General features: G+C 47.1%; 2 protein-coding genes across 3 annotated transcripts in view; one reads left to right on the top strand and one right to left on the bottom strand.

Annotated features, from left to right (window-relative positions):
* The window catches only part of SART3 (spliceosome associated factor 3, U4/U6 recycling protein), a 33,079-nt gene extending 26,544 nt beyond the window's left edge, over nucleotides 1-6,535 (top strand). The window contains exons 14-19 of one of the 2 annotated variants that reach the window (XM_031948745.1): nucleotides 1,326-1,402; nucleotides 2,041-2,209; nucleotides 2,552-3,006; nucleotides 3,230-3,382; nucleotides 5,032-5,219; nucleotides 5,577-6,535. In XM_031948745.1, the coding sequence (XP_031804605.1) occupies nucleotides 1,326-1,402; nucleotides 2,041-2,209; nucleotides 2,552-3,006; nucleotides 3,230-3,382; nucleotides 5,032-5,219; nucleotides 5,577-5,754 (1,220 nt within the window). In that variant the 3' untranslated portion in view covers nucleotides 5,755-6,535. The remainder of the gene's footprint in view (nucleotides 1-1,325; nucleotides 1,403-2,040; nucleotides 2,210-2,551; nucleotides 3,007-3,229; nucleotides 3,383-5,031; nucleotides 5,220-5,576) is intronic. The other variant, XM_031948746.1, reaches the window with a different exon arrangement.
* Nucleotides 6,536-9,255: 2,720 nt separating this feature from the next.
* FICD (FIC domain containing) lies at nucleotides 9,256-12,427 on the bottom strand. Its single transcript, XM_003761095.4, has 3 exons — nucleotides 12,315-12,427; nucleotides 11,003-11,345; nucleotides 9,256-10,512 (listed from the first exon to the last, which is right to left on the bottom strand). The coding sequence occupies exons 2-3, from the start codon at nucleotides 11,286-11,288 to the stop codon at nucleotides 9,437-9,439; spliced, it is 1,362 nt and encodes a 453-aa protein (XP_003761143.1). The 5' UTR covers nucleotides 11,289-11,345; nucleotides 12,315-12,427; the 3' UTR covers nucleotides 9,256-9,436.
* Nucleotides 12,428-15,949: the final 3,522 nt, after the last annotated feature.

The raw sequence follows: 15,949 nt of genomic DNA, 5'->3' as shown, positions 1-15,949 counted from the left end.
TCAGATTTCCCATTCCTCTTCCTAGTGTGCCATCCTTTTTAAATTTTCTTCTTTTAAAAAAGGCAAAGTCACCTCTCAGACAAAACCTTATTCCTTTTAAGGCTTCTTAACCCCCTCCCTCCAAAAATTTTTTTTAAATAATAAAAGTTTTTAAATTTTTAAAATGAATGCAAAGATAGTTTTTAAAATTTACTCTTAAAGAATCTTGTGTTCCAGATTTTTCTCCATTTCTACCTACCTCTCCCCTCTCCTAGATAGCAAGTAATTTATAGATTAAACATGTGCGATTCTTCTAAACACATTTCCATATTTATCATGTTGCACAAGAAAAATCAGATCAAAAAGGAAAAAAATTGTGACCAAAGAAAAAACTAAGGAAACAGTAACAAACAAGGTGATGATGTTATGCTTTGATTTGCAGCCAGTCCTCTCTGGATGCTGAGGGCTCTCTCAATCGCAAATCTATTGGACTTGGCACGAATTACCTCATTATTGAAAAGTCATCTATTTTTCAGGATAAATTATTGAGACAAAACATACAATTCCGTTCCTTGCAAGAAAAGAATAAATGAATAAAAAACCAGTTCTGTACCACCCATGAACACTGTGATGGTGTTTACTGAATTTTGTACTGGGTCTTTGCAAAGACTCCGTTATACAATAGTAAAGAGGGGTGATCACGGAGTTAGAATCCTTTTTCCCTTGCACATAATTATCAACCAAATTAATTACAATTATCCTTTGTGAATTATTACTAATATATTTACTGCTTGCCTGTCTTGGGCAGCAAAGCCATGTGTTTTGCATTCTGGCACTTCAGGTATTGTTTAGACCAGTTTTTTCCAGTGAGGAAATTTTCATCCACTAGCTATGATTGAAATTAAGACTTGAACTGGCTGAACTCCTTATTTTGTGGCTGAAGATACTTAGGCTTAGATTGATTGAGGCACATAGCTGCAGCTTTTCAGGTAGTAAGTAGAAGGCCCAAGGATTTGACTCATTTCATTTCTCTTCTTTTTTGTGTATAATGGGGAGGTGATTTTTTTAAGGAAACCTTTCCTAGTAATCAGGGGTATCAAAAAGTGGCACTTGGTGTGTGTGTGATAGGCTTTTTCCTCATTGGAGGGTTCTAAGCACAAGCTTGCTTATTGGACTAGTGGATGGATTGGGCTTTTCGGGGGTGGGTTTTGGGTTAGACCAGGGTCTCAATTGCAGATTCTATATGGTTGATTCTCTTAGGGAGGGGAGGTGGAGATTTAATTGCTTCTATTAAATTTTCAGAAATCCCAGGAAATTAAAGCTTGTTTACTACTTTCCTCATTTAGGTACTCTGGAAGATTGGGATTCAGCAGTTCAGAAAACTGAAAATCGATTAGCTCGAGTTAATGAGCAGAGAGTCAAGGTAGTGATATTTTGTGAATTGCTGAGGAACTGATGATAATTGCCTGCAAGATGTTTTACTTGAATGTTCATCAGAAATCTCCGGATAATCTCTTTTGAAATGTACTTCTCAGGGAGGAAAAATTTGTTAATTTTGCTGTTAAAAAAATTGAGGCGACATTCAGATCCTCTGTTAGAGCATTCTTATAGATGTTCTTGGAGATTGAGGTCTGCCTATAAGAAATTCTAAAAATAACCGAGTGTCTTTTTAGTGGGTGATTTTTAGTAGTAACGTTCATGGGGACAGATCTTGCTGCTGCTGCACACAAGGATAGCCTGGAACACCCAAGACAAGCGCTTCAGGTTCTCGTGGGAGTGGGTGGGGGGGCTATTGGCTGTGGGAATAAGCCATCAAAACACTGAAGGCTTAAGGTGTCCTTAAAGTGGGAACTTGAATCTGTGCCAGCAGTTGTGAAGTAGGTTTTATCCACCCCCGCTAATTTCCTTTAGAAAGGAAGTGCTTTAGAAGATAGTGCTGAGAGAGCATGTTGCCCGTTAAATTTGGGTACTTGAGGCTCTGCCCCTTTTTCCCCTCTCCTTAGCTGAAAGCTGAAGCAGCGGTTTGTGTAGCCTCCTACTCACTAGTTTCCATGTTTGCAGGCCGCTGAGAAGGAGGCCGCTCTGGCCCAGCAAGAAGAAGAGAAGACCGAGCAGCGCAAGCGGGCTCGGGCCGAGAAGAGAGCCTTCAAGAAGATGAAAAAAAGCAAGGCGGGGGACAAGCGGAAGGCGGATGAAGACGAGGATGACGAGTGGGGGGATGAAGAAGAAGGTAGCGCCCCTCTCCCTTGGTAGCTCGGGCAGGGGGCTGAGGGAGTGCCTGCGATTTTGGGCATCTCTCAGTGCAGATTTGTCAGAAGGGCGTCCGTTCTTTGCTAATCAGTAAACCATCCATTTCACCAGTGAGTTGGACACATAGCCAGTGTTTGCGTGGCAACATAAAGCAGACCAGGGTGGAGGTTTTGAGAGATGTGGAACAGCTTCAGGCTGCAGGGCGTGCAGACGAGAATGTGGGCCGTGGCTCGGGGTCCTCAAGACCTTCTGTAGTAGGGAAGGGCCGGGCCGGGGCTGGTGGGCTTTACAGCCAGGACCTTCTTCTTTTGGGAATCTGCAGAGCAGCCCAGCAAGCGGCCGAGGGCTGGGAGCAGCCTGCCTCTGGCTGGAGAGGAGGAGTACTCGGGCATGGAGATGGGGCTCTTTGGGAGGAGCGCGTCGACAGAAGTCGATCCCCCTTCCAAACAGAAGGAGAAAGCAGCTGCAATCAAAAAGGAGATGCCCAAAGTGTTTCACGACAGCAATAAAGACAACATCACGGTGTTTGTCAGCAACTTGCCCTACAGCCTGGGAGAACCGGAGGTGAAGCTCAGGCCCCTCTTTGAGGCCTGTGGGGAGGTCACGGAGATTCGTCCCATCTTCAGCAACCGGGGCGACTTCCGGGGTTACTGCTATGTCGAGTTTAAGGAGGAGAAGGCAGCCCTGCAAGCTCTGGGCTTGGACCGAAAGACTGTGGATGGAAGGCCGATGTTTGTCTCGCCTTGTGTGGACAAGAACAAGAATCCAGATTTTAAGGTATATGTCTGGGGAAAGGAGTGGATGGCAGTGTGGTTTAAGGAGAAGGGTTTCTCTTCCCTCTGGAGGCTAGTCTTGGAGTTAGGAAGTTGTCTAGGCAGCTTTGACAGATGAGAAGACCTTGGCTGGGTCTTGGGACTGTGGCTGCTGTGGGACCCCTAGGTTGGGTCATCTGGGGGGGGTGTGAAGACCCATCTCAGTCCCATCTTCTCTTGCTCTGCAGGTGTTCAGATATAGCACAGCCCTGGAAAAGCACAAGTTGTTTATCTCTGGTTTGCCATTCTCCTGCACAAAGGAAGAGCTAGAAGACATCTGCAAAGTTCACGGAAGTGTGAGAGACCTCAGGCTGGTCACCAACCGTGCCGGGAAACCCAAGGTACACGAGGCCTAGGGCGCTCTGTTGGGTGAGGTTGCGAGCCTGGGGTCTATGGGAGTGGCCTTTTCTGTTGCACTCCCCCCGCGGAAGAGGAGTCATGTTTGAAGTTGGGGAGGGGGAGATGAAGGCTTTTCAGAAGGGACTTGACCTTCCCTGGCTTTGTTGCATGTGAAGCCCACCTGCCTTTCAGGCCCTTAATTTAAAAACACTTCAGGTTCTTTGTAATCAGCAAGAGAGGAAGAGCTTTGAACATGTCTCAGATGAATGGGGTTTGAGCTCCAGTTCTGCCATGGTCACGTCACCTTTCTGAGCCTTTGGGCTCTGGGATTTCTCACTTCCCTTTTAGTGCAACTTTCTGTGAATCTGAGAAATTAGGTCTTGCTTGCACCAGGGAATAGAACAGGACAGAAAAACAAAAAGCATGGCCAGCAGTGAGTGATAAGGAAGAAAAAACGGGGGCCTGTGGAGATGTCTTGTGTGCTTAACCTCCAAGTGCTTTTTGTGGAGGATGTTTTCAGTCACAGTCTTTCAGAGTAGCCTTGGGCTTCTGGCTGCCATCAGTTCAGATAAGTCTTGCCATGTTTCTTTGAAATTGTTAGATTTCATTCCATTTCTCCATTGATGGGCACCTTGGTTCTCTCAGTATTAGCCGTGCGGTCCATATTTTGTGCATCTTTTTCTTTGGCTTCGGATCAGGCTCTGAGGATTTGCCCTACTTAGTCACTCTGGGGAGACCAAGAGTACACACAGCGCACTGATGTACAGCCTGCCTGACAGGGGCAGCAGTGCCCTTTGTCTACTTGCCACTTTGATGATGAATGTGAGGTAGAACCTCTGAGTTGTTTTAATGAGCATTTCTCTGTCCTGATGATTTGGAGAATTCTTGGGGCTTTTGGTAACTTGGGTGTGAAAACTGCTCGCTCATATTTTCTGAATCTTTGTCAACTGGGCAGTGGATTTTCTTATATGTTTAAATCAATTTGGTTTGTTTCATGGAAATCAGATCTTTATTGAAGAAACTCACTGCAAAGGTGTTTTCCCCTTGTTAACCATTTCTCTTTCAATTTTGGCTGTCCTGGGGTATTTGTACAAGAATTTTAAATCAAAATTATCCAGTTTATCTTTTGTGATACTCTATGGTATTTTAAAAAATGTTTCCCCCATCTATAGATCTCAATGTTCAATTTTTCTTTGTTTATGATATGTCTAGCCTATGTTTGATAACTGAATCACATACATAGCCATTTGGAGGATGAGAGGTTGGTCTTAGCCTCGTTTCTATCCAGCTGCTGCCCAGGTTTGCCAAAAGTTTTTGTCAGTAGTGAAGACCATACATAGCCCAGTAGCGAGGATCTGGAGTTTATTGAATTAGACCGCAAGTTTCATTTTCTAGTATGTTATTACACAGATCTTTCTCTCTTTCTAATCAGTATCAAGTTATTTTGTAGTAGAGGTTGAGGTCTGGTACTGCATGTTGGGTGCATCCTTTCCTTCCTACTTTTCATGTGACTCTCTAAATGGATTTTATTTTTTTCTAGTCCTACAAAGTAATCCTTTGGTAGTTTTGGTAGTTTGGCGAGGCACTGTGTAAGTAAATTAATTGAGGACGAATTGTCAGTTCTTTTACATTATGATTGTTCTTTCTTTAGGGCCTTGCCTATGTAGAATATGAGAATGAGGCTCAGGCTTCTCAGGCTGTCTTGAAAATGGATGGAATGACAATTAAAGAAAACGTCATTAAAGTGGCCATCAGCAACCCTCCCCAAAGGAAGCTGCCGGACAGGCCTGAGGCAGGGAGAGCGGCTGGGGCCCTGGTGCCGCGGCAGGTGTATGGCGCGTAAGTGCTCATCTTGGACGGGAGCGAAGGGGTCGGTCACTAAGGGCCTGGCTCCCCAGAGGCAGGAATCGGCATGAGCTGTACTAGGCTGGTGTGGGCCGGGTAGTGCAAGATGGGTTGGGAGAAATCTGGGTGGCGGAGCCCTGCTCTGGCTCTCTGCCCTTTAGGCTTTTGTTGAATTCACCTGCTAGAAGTGGGTTCTTTTCCCTTACAAATCTTGTTCTCTCCTTTTGCTCCTTGGTGCACTCCTCATGTATGTAACTTTTAAGACCCTAAAGCTCTTTCTGTCCATTTTGCAAACTATAAAAAGGACTTTTTTAACTTTTAGTCTGTACATAAAACTATTTCCCTTTTTAGGCGGGGTAAGGGGAGGACCCAGCTCTCGCTGTTGCCTCGAGCATTGCAGCGCCCCAATAATCCTGGCCCCAAGACTGAAAACGGGACGCTCCAGAGCCCACCTGGACCCTCTTCAACACCCCCGGAGGCGCCCAAGATGTCGAATGCCGATTTTGCCAAGATGCTCCTGAAAAAGTGAATCGGACTTCATGGGAAATGTCAAAATGCCTTTGAGGAAGCCATTTTGTGTCCTTATTTCTGCTGGCCAGGGGAAGCCCCCATCATCCTCTGTAAATAACTACTTTGTCCTATTAGGTCCCTCACAATACAGGTTGGGGCCATCCCAAGCCAGAGGGTTCTTTTGTTCTGACTGAGACAGAGAAGGCTGGTGTGGGTTTAAATGGCTTTAAATGATCCCTCATATTGAGGGTGGGCAGCATGAGGGAGTGTTCACTTTTTAGGCGGGCACAGGGTGGCGTGGAGCTGAAGCACCGAGCTTGCGGAGCTCCGCTCCTCAGGGCAGCTGCTCGGGCAGCTTTTTGCCATTTACAACATACTCATTTCGCACTCGGCAGAGCAGACCTGCTCATCAGCGTTCTTGGCAAGGATAAAATGGCAGATGCTCGGAATTCACCACAATGGCCTATTTTGGTAGGGGGAGGGGAAGGGAAGTTAGAGAAAAGTGGATTGGGTTGATGTTCTGTTCAAAGTGGTTTCTGTTTTTATATTGTGTATTTGTAAATGACATGTCAAACCCTTATTTTTATGTTTCCTAAGGATGGGAGACTGGAGCTATTTGTTTTGTATTCAGAATTGTGTGTGCTGCCACCGTGGGTTATGTCCACTTTGTTTGCCCAAGGAATTGTACTCCCCCTTGTCGAGACCCTCACAGCTCCTTGGTTTTGTTTATATATGATGTCAGATGCAAACTCACATTCTCCATTTAACTTCACTTATTAAACTGAAGTTATCTTTAAAAGGTCTTTTTCTTCTCTTCAGTCCAACACAGATGGTGCACCTTGCTTTATTTACATCCTGGCCCTGGCCTGGAGAGATGTTCTGGACGTTCAATCCCATTTTCCTCCTGACTTAGGTGATATTTAAAAAAAAAAAGTCTCTTTTAAAAATGATTTTCATTTGGTTCTTTGGCTTTGAGAAAACTTTCTTCCTCCAACTTTGGCTGATCCAAAGTCAGTTCTTCAGTTTACTGCATGAAACTTAGTTCAAAGAACTCTGAAACAGAAGAATATAATCACCCCCTAATTTTTCTTTTTAAAAAATGCAGTTAGGAATTGTGGTACATCTGTGTTTCTGAATTTAATGAGTGGCTGTCATTCAGACATCTGATAAACTGGAACTTAAGATGCATATTATATATAGATACTGAAAATTGGCTTATTTATGAAGCACTTAGCTTTTTGGGAGGAAAGCAGAGGGGTCTTAGCCTCTCCATCTTACAGGTGAAGCCATTTAGGCAGGCGGCAGAGGTTCTGACTAGCCAGAGGTCAGACTGTAACCCCACGGCTGGATGATTCCAGTCTAGTATTTGGTTCACAAGAGTCTGCCTGTTGGGGAAAGGCTGGACTGGAATTGAGGTTCTGGCTTTTTGGGAGCCTTAGTGTTTTCAGATATAAAACGGGGGTACTGTTATGCTTCTGTTTATCATTTTATATCTCAAGTTTCTTGCTTGTCTTACTTTGTTATAAAAATGAAGTGACTATATTTGTTAGATTTTTATTTATTTTTGGGTAGTAGATATGTTTATCTAGGGACTAGGTGGTTAGCAGCAGCTTTTTGTTTTGAGATTCATGTTGAGGGACTTTACTTGTTTGAGGTTGCCTGATTATCTTAAGACATGTTATTTGACCTTGTCTGAAGCACTGACTCATTCACATAGTGATCTGTTTAGGAGGGTTATTGAGCATATGCCCATATTAGAATATAATAGTGTGAGCAAACTTGGCTCAGCCATCCATGTGCCCCAGGTACAACTTCAGATTTCAACATATTTATTCTTCGCTTCCCTGCCCACCCCCATTCCCCCCCAAAAAATTATATAGCGGCATCTTGTGGTAGAAAAAGCAGAGGTGTATTCTTCATAGACTAGGGTGACTGCTGATGATCTCTGGGCCTTTGAAATAAGGGGTTTAACTTATATGTTCAAGCCAACCTACTTATATTCAACCAAACTAGCATCTTTTCACATAATGAAGCTAAGTCAGTGATTTAATAAAATACTTTATTAGAATAAGTAGTTTGTTAGAGTAACATCCTTCACATAGAGCTAAAGTGCAAATTCATTCATTATTACAAAAACAAGTGCTTTTGTCTAGTGGTTCAGCTAGCCTTGGGGTTTGTTCCTAAGAACCAAATCCAGAATTCAATAATTTTATGGCAGTGATCTTTAAAATATGTTAGGGTTGTGAACCTTTGGATTTTGTGTGAGAGCTTTTCTCTTTCCCCAGTGCTAAGCCAGCCTTTGAGAAAGCTTAGTTAAGTAGGCCTCTCTTCCAGCAGCTGTCCATTTGTGATAGCCTATACAACTCCAAAGGCTTGGGGCCGACACTGAAAGATGGAGTCACAGTGACTCCAAGCGGAAGATTCGCCAAATGGATGGATTTCAACAAGCTGAAAGGACCCTGTTATTTATTGGCTGTTAGAGCTGTTCCACTTGTGGCTGACAAAGGCTCTGCTATTATTGCCGGTCCCTCTTAAACGTGGTCTGGGGAGCTAAAACAAAATCTGTCTCCTTCCTTCCAATGGCTTGGAAGGACTTGGCCCAACCTCGAGGGCCCACTGCCTGTGCTGAACAATGAGGTATCTGGAGGAAGGGGGTAATGTCATGATGCAAAGACTGGGGAGAAGATATTGCACAGAAAAGGCAAAGATACTGGCCAAGGTGAGGAAGGTTCCAAACAGATGCCCCAGAGATGTGATCCAGCTGATTACATCGGGATTGATCTCTCATGTCAGCGATCCAGGGGTGTACTCTCAGCACCACATCTGGAAAATCTGTTGGCAGAGACTGTTGAGGAGTGATCTGTCAGGGAAGACATTCTTAAGACTTTGATGGTCCTGGATTCACAGCTTGAGTGAGAGATGATGGAGTGATCTGGTATGCAAACAACTTCTGCTCTAACAAACAGATGTTCCTCTTCCCAAAAAGAGGGGCTGGGAAGGGAGAGGGAACTAGGATGATGGGTGTTAGCTGAATTACAAAATAGCCCACTATAGAAAAACACATGATCCCTGGTACCAACATTGAGAAGAGAAGTAAAGCCAGTTGAGGCAGACAAGGTTCCACTGTTAAAATGGATCCTAATATCTCAGTAGTTTGATTTCTAGGCAGAAGTTGATTCCCAAGTTAGTCTGGGCAGATAACCCTGCACCTTCCAAAAGAAAACTGCTTGTCCTCTGCAAAAATAACTCCTGGAGTTCCTTGCCCTCAAAAGAAAAGAGCTTCCCTTCATCCTGACCTAGAACCCCTAGTTCAACTTGGCAGAATGGTCCCTCGACAGAATGTACAGGGACCTGTAGGACAGAGGCCTACAGTGCAGCTTCCTTGTATACCCTGGAAAAAGCCTCTTAATGTCCAGCCCAGAGTTTGGCTGTTAACATCTTGTGTTTTTTGCCTGCTTTAAAATCCAAAATAAATAATTTGGCATAGTTAGCTTATAAATTATTATAGAGACAAGGCTTAATTTAACTGATTTTCTTAAAAAAAAAAAACAAAAACAACTAAAACAAGAAACATTCTTAGGTCAAGAACATTTAGCTCTCTAAGTCTTTGTGAGAAGATTCGTTTCCCAGTAGGAAAGCTCAAGGCTTCTGTGTGATTCCTGCAAAATAATCTCTGTTGCACTTTTTAAGCCAAATGAGATTTACGTTTTCACAGGAATAGTTTGTTTGCATCCAGAATGGTTGGGATTTGCTTCTGGCAATCCCACGGCATGGTCAGTGGTTGCGATTAGCAGCATGTCTAAGGTGGTCTCAGTGCACTTGGCAATGAAACGGATGAAGGGTCTCACGTCCCCTTCATTGGCAACTTCTAACACATGGTAATACTCGGACCTCTGCTCCTTGCGGATTGTAATGGGGGGGTAGCCTGCCTGCATCAAAATGAGGTTCATCAGCAGCCGGGAGGTCCTGCCGTTGCCATCAATGAAGGGGTGGATGTAGACCAGTTTGTAATGGGCCAGCGCGGCAAATTCCACCGGGTGCAGATTCATGGCGTCCTCCGAGTTCAGCCACTGTATGAACTCTTCCATCTGCTTTTCCACGTCATGAGGATGGGGAGGAATATGATGTCCCACAAACACCTGTGTAGTCCTAAATCTCCCTGCCTCCACGGGATCCACATAACCCAGCACCCGCCGGTGGATCTCCAGCATGTCGCTGATGGTGACGGACCCGATCCTGGAGACCAGAGTGGTGTTGATGTATTTCATGGCCGCGTGCATGCCGATGACTTCGTTCTGTTCCTCCAGGCTCTTCCCAGGCACGGCGTATCGGGTCTCGATTATGTGCCGGATCTCGGAGAGGGTCAGCGTGTTGCCTTCGATAGCCACGGTGTGGTAAATGTGGTGGTAGTAAGACTCCTCCATGACGCGCCGCAGCGCCGAGCTCCCCTTGGGGATGGACATCACCTTTTTCACTTTGCTGTCGATGATGCTGAAGTAGCGCTGGTCAATCTCTTCCACCAGGGGCAACGTCCGGTCCCTGTTGATGAGCGCTTTCTCGTTGTAGGGAGAGATGGTTAGGGCTTTGGTATATAAGTAATCGGCCTGCAGAATGTCTTTCTCCTCTTCAGAAAAGATGCCCAGCTCGTTGAGCGCGTCCACGTAATTGGGGTCCATCTTGAGGGCGTGCAAGAAGAGTCGGTGGGCCTTCTCGCGCTTCCCCTGCCGCTTCATTTCCAGGGCCTGGTTCAGGGCTGCTCGGGCTTCTAGCTTAACGTCTAGAAGACACCAAAAGTCAGGTGGTCAAAGATGGACACAGATATTCTCTGGGAACAATACAGCTTTATGTGGAAAATGGGAGAATCTCTGAGGTTACTTTGTCCAAACTATACCCAAGGGCCCTCTGGTCCCCCTGGAAGACCTCAGTCACAGAGACCATCTTACTTGGTTCCAGCTCTCACCGTTGAGCTCAAGTGGGCCCCTCTGGGACCCGGCAGAAGGACCAGAAGTCAGCTCCTGAGCTCCCCCAAGGCTGCCACCCTCTGCCCTCCTCAAAGCCCCTTTTCTGTGAGCAAGCACCACTAGCGATCTCTGTGTCCCACGTGCACAGCATGCTCGGCGCTGGCTAAGGGGGGGGTGTCTGTAAAATCAGGGCGGCCTCAGCTCCCTCCTTTCTCCCTTGACTTCCCAAACAGCCGCTGGGCTGCTGGGTTCTCTTGCACTGCACTGAGAGCCCCAGATCCTCTTCTAGAACACGCCGTCTCTTACCTGCAGACGCTTTGGGCTTGACCACCAGCAGACTGATCCCTCCTGTGGTGACAGCGAGCCCTGTGCTGGGAGACTTCTGCCCTCCTCCCAGCTTGCTCCTCAGCAAGGAGAGTCCTTTCTGGAGCGTGGAGCACTGCTCCTCCACGGCCCCCAGGGGGAGCAAGACCACCAACAGGGATCCCAGCAGCAGGCCCAGCAGCGCCGCCACCCAGAACCAGCGTCCCCACAGCGACACCCATTTCGGCTCTGCCACCGCCACCACCGTGGCCATCGACATGAAGGTCATCTGGTCTCAGGAGGGCACCCGGCGAGCATGGCCCCCGTCAGCGAGGGAGGGGAGCATCTGCAAGGAGACGGCGAGGCCGGTTAGAAAGCAGAGAAGGGCCCGGCGGCTCGGGCCCCAGCCACCGGGGTGAGGTAGTGACCAGAGGCCCCCTGGGCTCGGTGTAGGAGCAAGGGGCAGCCCCTGGGGAGCCAGCGGAGCCCAAGTGCCCTGAGGGGGGAAGGAGGCAGGGCGGGGAGGCTGATCCTCCCCCTTTCCGTCCCCCTTGCCCAAGGGGCAGCTCGTGGGGCCCCTGGGTAGGGAGCACTGGCCTGCACTCAAAGACCCGAGTTCAAATCCGGCCTCAGACATTATTCTGGCAGCGTGGCCGCAGGCACTTCAGCCCTGCCTGCCTCAGTTTCCTTATCTATAAAATGGGGAAATCACGGCACCAGTTCAATGACAAAATAAGTGTAAAGGACTTGGCACAGCCCAGCCCGCAGTGGCCCTGTCCATGTGCGCTCCTCTTCCCCGCCCCGCCCCCCAACCAAGTGCCAGAGCCAGGGCAGGGCTGAAAGCCTAGAACCAAAACCGCGGGAAAAGCCCCGGTCAGTGCGGGCTCTGCCCCCTGGCGTCTGGCACCGTCACCGCAGGACCCACGAGACCGCCCGGCAGGGGGCGCCTGGAGCCTCAGCCAGGGGTCCCGGGGCGCTGGATGTGGCGCCAGGAGGCGTCTGTCCCGCAGGAGGCCCCGGGAACATGACTGTCACCACAGGGGGAGGGCCTCTGAAACAGCGAACGTCACATCCGGGGGTTCCCTGGAGTACCGAACATTGTATTCAGGAGGCCCCGGAGCACTGAATGTCCCAGCCAAACGCCTTGGGAACCCGCCGCCGCCTCCAGGGGCCAGAGCATCACTGTCACAGCCTAGGGGCCCCGGACGCTGAATGTCCTGTTCGCCGGAGCACTGTTCCCGCTCCCCATCCCCCGGCCCGTCTCTCCGTCCCCGGCCTCGGCTCCGGCTCCTCCCTGGCCTCCGGCTCCCCTCACCTGCGGCTTCCGTCCCCGCTCCGGCTCCGCTTCTAGGGTGTTGCTCACAGGTGCATCTGCCTCTACCGGTTTGGGCCCCGCAGTCCGGTTCTGGTCCCGCCCCACATCCTCGATCCCCGTTCCTGGTTGGCCACCTCCACCTGTCGATCGCTTTCATTTCCGGTTTCACTCTACAGACCCGGCTTTCCCGGGAAAAACTCCGTGTGGCGCTGCTATTGGCTGTTTTCTTAGTCCGTCTTCCGTCAGCGGCAGCCAATAGTCACCGCGGAGGTGGGTTCTCCACTGGGGCTCAAAGACTGTCTTGGGAAAAGGCGGGGCCTAGAAGGGGACGTGGTTTATCCGCCCTCCTATTGGTCAAAGGAGGGTCTGGAAGCATCAGGGGCGGGGCTAAGGCCACAGTTTTCATGTCCCAGACGCTTAGGCGGAGATAATGCTTTGGTCTGACTTGTAGAAGTATAAGTATTCGCCCCTCACCCAACGCCCCTTCTCCGGGCTTCAGAGCCGAGACCCCACCCACCTGCCAATCAATCCATCACTCAATAAGCTGGGATCTATTAAACGCCTACTGTGTGCCCCGCCCTGCCCGAGATCCGGGGAGCCGTGGGGGAGAGAGGAAGGGAAGGAGGCGACGGAGAGAACGTCCGCGCACATTTATTAAACGCCTACTGTGTGCCCCTCCCGGCTCGAGGTCCGGGGAAATGTGGGAGAGAGAGGAAGGGACCAGGAGAGCGTCCGCGCACATTTATTATACGCCTACTGCGTGTCGCCTTTCGCTAAGGTTTTCCCAAGAGAATGTAATCTATCTTATCCTGTCATCTATCATCTATATCTATTCTGTTTATACTACTATCTAGTCTCTATTATATTGTCTATCTACTGTCTATTTTTGTGTCTTATCGATGCACTCATTCATCTTAATAATCTATCCATTCTCTCTCTCTGTATCTACCTACTTATCTATTCTGTCTATCCATCTTATCTTTCTATCCTTCCTCCCTCCCTTCCTTCCTCCCTCCCTTCCTCCTTTCCTTCCTTCCTTCCTTCCTCCCTCCCTCCCTCTCCTTCCTTCCTTCCTTCCTTCCTTCCTTCCTTCCTTCCTTCCTTCCTTCCTTCCTTCCTTCCTTCCTTCCTTCCTTCTTTCCTCCCTTCCTTCCTCCCTTCCTTCCTTCCTTCCTTCCCTCCTTCTTCCTTCTTTCCTCCTTCCTTCCTTCCTTCCTCCTCCCTCCCTTCTCTCCCTCCCTCCCTCCCTTCCTTCCCTCCCTCCCCTTCCTTCCTTCCTTCCCTCCCTCCCTCCCTTCTCCTCCCTCCCTCCCTTCTCTCCCTCCTCCCTCCCTTCTTCCCTCCCTCCTTCCTTCCTTCCCTCCCTCCCTCCCTTCTCTCCTCCCTCCCTTCCTTCCTTCCCTCCCTCCCTCCTTCCCTTCTCTCCCTCCCTCCTTCCTTCCTTCCTTCCTTCCTTCCTTCCTTCCTTCCTTCCTTCCTTCCTTCCTTTTTTTCTCTTTCTCTTGTCTATCTGTTCTGTCAGAGTCTTATCTATTCATCCTATCTATGTTTCTATTTCTACATTACACACTCTATTCACAAGAAAGGCAAGGCAATTTTTTGTGAAGATATTAGGTGTTGAAGGATCGCATATGGAAAATCGTGCTTGTGTACAGCCATGAAGGAAGTGAGATGTTCTAAGAAGCAAAGAAAAAAGACGTAATGCAGTTTTTCCTCCAGTTCATGATCTCACCCCATCTCAACTACTTTCTTCTGAGCAGTCTCCATCTTTAAGGATCCTAGTGAGTCTTTCCCTTCACCCAAGATATTCTTCAACCCTCTGGTAACCATAGATTAAGAATGATCACAATTGGAGGTGACCCCAAAGGCTATGGGATGGATGTGTTACATTAATGGCTAGAGTTCTGGGCTGGGAGTCAGAAGATCTGAATTCACATTTAGACTCAGATCCTTATCTTTGTTGACCTGGGATAAGCAGTCAATAAATGTTTACTAAAGTATTTACCAAGTGTCAAGTTTTATTTTTTTAAACTTATTATTATTTTTACCAAGCACTGGGATACAAATAAATGTAAAAGACAGTCCTGTTCTCAAGAATCTGATAATTTAATGGGTAAGACAATCATCAAAAAACTATGTAGAGACAAAGCATAGAAAGTCTACATTGGAGTTATTAGGACCGAAGAAGTCTAGCAAAGGCTTCTTGCAAAAGTTTGGAGTCTGGCTGAAAGGTCTTTCTTTATTCTCTTATTAGAGAAGATCTATCCCTAGGACGACCGTTCATATTCAGTCGGGTGGTTTCAACTGCACTCTTACACTTTCCTAGTTGTGGGAGATTGGATGGTGTTCTGGACTCAGGTCTTGAGGAAGATTCAAAACTTACTTCACATACTTAGCCAGCTGAGTGACCCTTCACTTTTCTTAACCTCAGTTTCCTCATGTGTTTAATGAGGGGTTTGGGCTAGGCAGCTTCTGAAGACTTCTAGTTCCAAATGCAGGATTCTAGGGTCTTTGCTTACTATAAAATCACTTCTTTTCAGAAACATGTAGAAAGCAAAATTGGTAGGGCAGCTCTTTTTTCTTTTTCTTTTTTTGATAATGGAAATACAAGTTTAATATGATTAATCATTTTGGGAGGGAAGAGAAAATCATGAGAGTTTGTGATCCCTAATCTTATTCACTGAAGGAGAGGGAAATGAGCCAATGATATACTTCTGTCTAGGAGAAGGTGATTTCCCACCCTTTCTCATTATCATAACATGGGAAGATGTGTCTAGGTAGGGTCCAATGGCACTTCAAATATGGATATTTCCTGTTTTTTCCCTTGAGAAGGAAAGAAGACAAACCCAAGAATTATATGAATACAATTACAAAACACTTCTCACACAAATAAAGTCAGAATGAAGTGACTGGAAAATATTAATTGCTCATGGGTAGGCTAAGCTAATATAATAAAAATGAGAATTTGGGCAGCTCTTTTCAAAAAAATTCTATGGACCCATTAAATTAAAATTTAATTATTTTTTATTTTGATTTTGATTAAAATCAAGCATTCACACACAGAAACAGCTTTGGTTGGGGAGGGGGCGCCAAATGAGATAAATGGGAAGCGATATGTTGGGGTAGCCCCTAAGATTAAACCTGGTCCGTGTAAGGCCAGAATTTGGGGTTCTGGGGCATGGATTACATAACCATACAAGGGAAAATGGGATGAGATTTTAAAAAGCTGAGACAACACATGAATGACATTTAGTGGAGGGAGGGATCACTTCCATGTGTGAACTGAGGGATCCTGGAAAGACTTCGAGGAGTTCCCTTGAGAGTAGGGATTGATTTTTGCCTATCTTTGCATTGTCAGCCCTTAGCACAGTGCCTGGTGCATAGTAAGTGCTTAATAAATGCTTATTGGCTTGACCTGTGAACTAGACTTTGAAGGAAGATAGGGATTTCATGGGCATGTCAGGTATATAGGATGGATGGGGGCAACTGCGAGTATAGAGGATGCGATGGGGGCAACGTTGGGACAGAATGTCGAATACGTGAATATCGACCATAGCTAGGTGGGGCCATAGTGCACGAAGCACTAGGCTAGGAGTCAGGCAGATCTGGGTTCAAATCCATCCTTAGATATTAGC

Source organism: Sarcophilus harrisii, chromosome 1 (assembly GCF_902635505.1).
Source record: "Sarcophilus harrisii chromosome 1, mSarHar1.11, whole genome shotgun sequence".
Lineage (NCBI taxonomy): Eukaryota > Metazoa > Chordata > Mammalia > Dasyuromorphia > Dasyuridae > Sarcophilus > Sarcophilus harrisii.
The sequence above is the reverse complement of the archived record's forward strand: the minus strand, read 5'-3'. Positions and strand labels throughout refer to the sequence as shown.